This window comes from Centruroides sculpturatus, unplaced genomic scaffold (genome assembly GCF_000671375.1).
Source record: "Centruroides sculpturatus isolate CEXI.00-Female unplaced genomic scaffold, Cexi_2.0 scaffold845, whole genome shotgun sequence".
In the NCBI taxonomy this organism is placed as follows: Eukaryota; Metazoa; Arthropoda; class Arachnida; order Scorpiones; family Buthidae; genus Centruroides; species Centruroides sculpturatus.
In genome coordinates, this window is record NW_019385150.1 from 119,131 (window position 1) to 125,290 (window position 6,160).

The following is a 6,160-nucleotide window of genomic DNA, read 5'->3' on the forward strand; positions in this document are numbered from 1 at the left end:
GCCATTTTATGACATCTTCAGCTTATAATGAACAATATAGAAGAGTACTTCTCAGATCATTGGTCTTCAGACTGAAATCAATCTATAAAATGTTTCCAGAAAAGAAAAATGTGATATGAAGTAATACCATGTTTTCAAAATATACATATTAATATAATATTGGTAATATTGTTGTACTACTACAGTATATATGCACCTAATTACAAAGATACTGGCAATTAAATAACATACTGGTTCCTATCAAATCGGGAAAAATATTCCCAATCTACACATCAATTAGCTTGAGAAGCACCAATGTGGAACACATTTGTGTTCACACATCATTCATTTGTTTTCATTGCAAGCCAAAGATGGTCACAGAATGGCTGTTATTCAATCAGTAACATTTTCAGTTTTAGTTTCTGAACTTAATATTTTGATATTTTAAATTACAACACTGTGCTGAATTTCATACATTTACATGACAGTTGATTAATTTATACATACCAATATTAATGCTTAGATTTTCAATATTTTGATAGATTAAAAAAAATAATAATTTATGATTGTAACCTTTTTAAATTTGGCACTTATGGCCAGTTTCTTCAACTTTTTTAGCATTTGCTTGGATGTGCCAAAATATACGGAATAAATTTCATATATTTTTATGTCTATTATATATATATACATACATATTACATAACAAATATGTCCAATCATTTGAAAACTATGTACATCTAATTCATTTAAAATGAAAACAATTTACAATCTAATTCAAATTTTAAGTATTATCTATCAAAATTTTAAATATTTTGTGATGATAAAATCTTTTTCTAATTAAAAAAATTTATCTTTGGCTATTATAAAAATGAATATAAAATATACTCGTGCACAAATCAATAATTTTAAAACTTACTTAATGTAAAATGACAAATATTCTTGCAAATATTCACAAATGTTATATACAATACAATTGTTACAGTTTACCAATTTTGGTTTTCTTAAAAACAACTGAATTTTTCTTCAAATTTTTTAATGCTCAGAACCTCCCCGAAACCTCTGTTCGGATCCATGCTTATGAAGTCATCTAAATTACTATTAAATCCTGTAAAAAATAAAAATATATATGTTTTTGGTATGTTCCAATATCCTTAAAATAAGAAAATTTCGAATTATTTATCATAAATATATCACTTGAATAATGAAATTGGAGCAGAATATTGTTCAAAAATATTCAAAAGGTACAAAATAGTACTCCAAAACAGCATTTCTCAAATTTTTTGCTCATGAGACCCAACATATTTGTAATGGTTCAGCAATCCAAATGTTTATAATATAAAACGAGCAATTATTTACTATTGTGACATCATCACAATGCTGTCTGCTACATCAGCAGACAGACAGATGTAACTCATAGTTTGAGAGACACTGTTCTAAATTACCAGATATAAATCATCATCCACATATCTCCTCTAATTACTTAGAAAACAAAATGTGCTCAAGTCTGTTACTATGGTTATAATGGATCCTGATGATAAATATATACCATTTGAAAATGCTTTAATCTTTTTTATATGCTCTTCTACTCCATTAAAGCATTTTTTGTTATAATTTTATTATTTTGGAGTGTTGACTTTATTCAAACATTATAAATATTTTATTAAATTATTCTCTCATTTCTTTAATGGCCACTTTTATCGACAATTGCAAAATCAGATAAGAAAAGCGAAGCCATTCGTCTTACGCATCTTGGATAAAAATGCTCACTGTAATTTAATTTAAGAATATTTGATAAAATCTAAAAATAATTCTATAAATGGCATTTTGAAAGACAATGGAGTTCAGCTAGATAGAATTTTTACTGATCATTTTTGTAATCATGTTTCTTAAACAACAATAAATTAGAATAATTCATATCTATAAAAATAACTATGTTATCATTGCATTCATTTTAAAATAGTTAAAATATTTTTTCCAAAATGATCTAATTACTCATTATTTTAAAAAGTTTTTCATCAGATATGACTTTTTTTTTTAAATAATGTAAATTATTTACTCTCCATTAATTCATTTATACATATTTAAACATTATATAATCAATTAATTAAAATTTTGAAATATTACAATTATTTAAAACAAAATAGATATCATCATCACTGTTGAGGTTTCAAAAATTCTCATTAAAAACAAATAAGGTAAATGGCCATATCCAGATAAACACTTCATCCTGTATGCCTTTTTTGTCCACATTATGAGTTTGGCCATGTCGACAACAAGGCAAACATATTGACCAAACCATCTGTAAAAATTTCTGAGAATCTGACCTAGATTTAAATCCAGATTTCTTAGTGGCAGGTGATGCCTTTGCCTGTGTTAGACAGCTGTGTCTAGATAGAAAATACAGTGGACAAAACTGACAGATAATACAACATAAGAAATAAAGTTACACACATCAAACAAATTAAAAGTTTATTAATTTAAAAAATTCTATATAAAAAAACAAACACCATATTTCCCTGCAAATAAGAGCCTACTCTTATAAGTGAAAATTGCTCATTTTCATATTTTAAAAATAGACAACCTGCTTTGCTTATAAGAGCATTGCATTGCTGTATCAATGTAAATTAAATGTAACTGAAACAGTGAAATGACATTCCTGTGGTAACCATTATTAAAAATTACTATGAAAGTTTTTCTTTTTAAAAAATAGTGAGTTTTATAAGTACTTTATGTATATTCTGTAATTTTGCCTCTTTTGTAAGAATATGCTCTTCTGTGCTTGGAAATTGATAAGTTGTAACAAAAATGTCTCGTAACAAAGTAATTTAAAAATAATACAAAAATTTAGTTACTAAGAAATAAAACAATACCATTAAGAATAGAGAATTTGATGATAAAAATTTATCATCACACATCAGTGATAAAGAACTGTCTGTCCATACATGCATATGTATGTATGTAAGTATATATAAAAATATTAGCAAGTAGATAAATTCAATTATTTACAAATGAATTATTGTACAAAAGTCTATCAAAACACATTACACATGAATGCAATGAAGAAAAATAAGAACAGAGTATGTCCAGAACAGAATATGGTAATATATTAAGTTTATTTGGTGTAAGTTAGACTTTTTAAGTCGTTTTTTCGAGATACTGGAATCAAAGAATCATATAGATACACCATAACATAATTTCAAATTTTACAAATAAAAACTTGTGAAAATGAAAAACAAATTTTCACAGTATATTATGTCTACTTCATTAATATATAAATGTCAGTTATCTCTGCGGATACTTCTACTAAGAAAAATACCAGAAATATATTAACAGAATTAACTTAAGATTAAATATTTTTCCAAATTTTGCTATTAAACCTTAATTCATAATTAGCTAATTTACTAAGATCAAATATTAGTTAGTTTTCCATTATTAACATAAACAATAAATTTTATCAGAATTTCTTCTACACAGTGCACTCAGAGTTTCAATGAAAATGTGATAGATGTTTGTGCTTTACTTTTTCCATTTGTAAACATATTAGAATTCATATCCTTGAATGTTATTATGGCATTAACATTAAATGATGTGTTAGAATACCTTAAATTAGAATTAGCAGAAAATGAAGCTTGGTTTAAGAAGAAAAGGTTTTAAAAGCAGGACACCTTATTTTGTTGTTGGGTAAAAGAAAATATTACTGGCAACTGTAGTGTGCTTACTTTGTGCCAACAGACTATAACACCATGTGATAAAAGCCCAGTGCTCCTGCAAATGTGATTCAGGTGGCTGCAAGTATATTGCTACTGCACTTCTATTTCTTAACAGGCAAGTTTCATTCAAGTCATAAAACTTAAAGTAAATTTAATTAAGAAGTGCTGTCTGAGGACTTATTAGTAAGAATATTTCAGATAATTTCTTTTAATGACTTAAATAAATAATTACTACTACAAATTACCTATTGAAAATCAGCAATTTTTTATTACAAACCTATTTCTCTACACCAAATCTTGCAATGTCTACCAATGGCATAACTAACTTTAACATTTATATAGAAAACTAAACCAAGTCTACAGATAATTCTTAATAGTTATTAAAAAAAATTGTGTCAGGCAAAGGAAAAAAAATGAACAATATTCTTTTATATGGCATGGGTAAACAATAATTGTTCATTTTTTTAGATATCCTTTGGAGCTGATGTTGGTGGTGGTGAGCTGTTGAATACAGCTCACCACCACCAACATCAGCTCCAAACACCAGCATCAGTTGTAACAACATGCAAAAGCATCAGGATAGGGGTAAAATCCTCAATTTCTACATATGAAGCTACATCAGTATTCCAGCTTTGCATGTCCAAAGTTGATACTCTGGTTTTAAGTAATCAAATACAACAGAAATTTCTGAAAATGTTGATAAAAAGTATAAAGATAGTGCATTTGCAAAAATATCAAAGGTAGACCTTAAACTTTATTAGTAAGAAATGTGCCCATAATCATCAAGTTTAATAAAATATGATAATTTTAATGAATTGTTTGTATTCTAAACCTAAAAGTTTGCTTATAATTAGGCTTATCATAATATTTTTTTCTCAAATCGGGACAATTTTGAGAAAATACTCACAACAGAAAATAAAGCCTACTAGGATAAGTAAATATGATTGAAAAGGCTAAATAAAGAAGGTGTAAACAAAAACAACGAGTTGAAAGCACTTTTTAATAACTCAACTAAACATATCTTGTTATTAAGAAGTTATTAATATTTTTCATTAGTGTGAACTCTCTTTAAAATTTTTTTTGTCACTTAAATAGGTACATTTAAAATATGACAATATATTTGAGAAAGTTTCTATTATTCGCCTTATGTTTCATACATTTCAAGTGATTTTTAATATTTGAACACTCACCATGAGTTGCTGAAAATTCTGAAAAGCACAATTCATATTTCACTTCATCAATATGATCACAGACTTTTTCAATCATCAGTAAACACAGGTTGCTTTTTACCATTTTAGAGATTAAATTAATTTAATGTACAGTACGAAATAATCACAAATGCCGACTAGCAATTTGAACTCAACTAAGATATGACAGTACTTGAGTATGCAAATTATTTGAAAAACTCATCATTTTGCTTGACTATATATAAATTAAACAAAAATGACTAAAAATTGCAATATCAATAATCTGATTACTATAAATAGCAACAGCTTTATTCCAAATTCAAATCCTATATGCTAATACTAGCTGTTACCTGCAGCTTCGCCCACACGGATTTTGCAAGCAAACCCCACTTATATTCAGTATTCCAACAACCATAGTAATTATTATATAACACCTACCGCTGAGAATGATGAGAATTGCCGAAAATATTTTTAATTTGATCAATTTTCTGGAATGTTTACAATCGTTCTATAATTAAACCAATATGCAGTAACAAATTCGAATTTAAAACAGTTTGAACATTTTTAAAATCGAAATAGATAAAAATATTTATAACAATGTTTGAAATGTTATCAATTTAATACACCTAAGTACTCGATGAAGACTAAATCCTCTCCCTCTCCCGCCCACAAGGGAATTTCGAAAAATCCCTTCTTAGTGTGCATTCTCATGGCATACCCTATCACAGTGCAGATAAAAACAAAAAATTGCATCTAAAATAGTACAGTAAAAGCCATTGTTCCGGTTAAGCCTTAATCCTCTCCCTCTCCCCCATGGAGGAATTTCGAAAAATCCCTTCTTAGTGTGTGTTTCCATGACGTACCCTAACTGTTTACCAAATTTCACCTCTTTAGGTTAAGCAGTTCGCTCTGGGTGATGATGAATCAGTGAGTGAGTCATTCAGTCAGTCAGGACAAGCAATTTTATATACAGTAGAACCTCCATTATCCGGACCTCCATTATCCAGATTTTCGATTATCCGGATTGTTCATAATAAACAAAAATTTTACGAATTTGCTGATTTGCACTTGGCGAATTACGACACTGTTTATGTACATGATGGAATGCATAACTTTTTTTGTTTCAACAACGTCTCACCCAGCACAGTGGTCGTAAACTCTTAAATATATTTTACGTCGTAATAAAAATATAACTTGACATACGTATTTATAAATAATTTATATTCAAATTACATCATTTCTATGACCAAGGGCGGCGTAAGGCATGGACGACGTGGGCCACCG

The 6,160-nt window shown here is 27.9% G+C and overlaps 1 protein-coding gene across 1 annotated transcript in view; it reads right to left on the reverse strand.

The window, feature by feature from the left end:
• Positions 1–828: 828 nt before the first annotated feature.
• Positions 829–6,160, reverse strand: part of LOC111635490 (protein N-terminal glutamine amidohydrolase-like) — a 22,159-nt gene continuing 16,827 nt past the window's right edge. Inside the window, exon 6 of the mRNA XM_023380460.1 lies at positions 829–1,084. Within this exon, the coding sequence (XP_023236228.1) occupies positions 981–1,084 (104 nt within the window). The 3' untranslated portion in view covers positions 829–980. The remainder of the gene's footprint in view (positions 1,085–6,160) is intronic.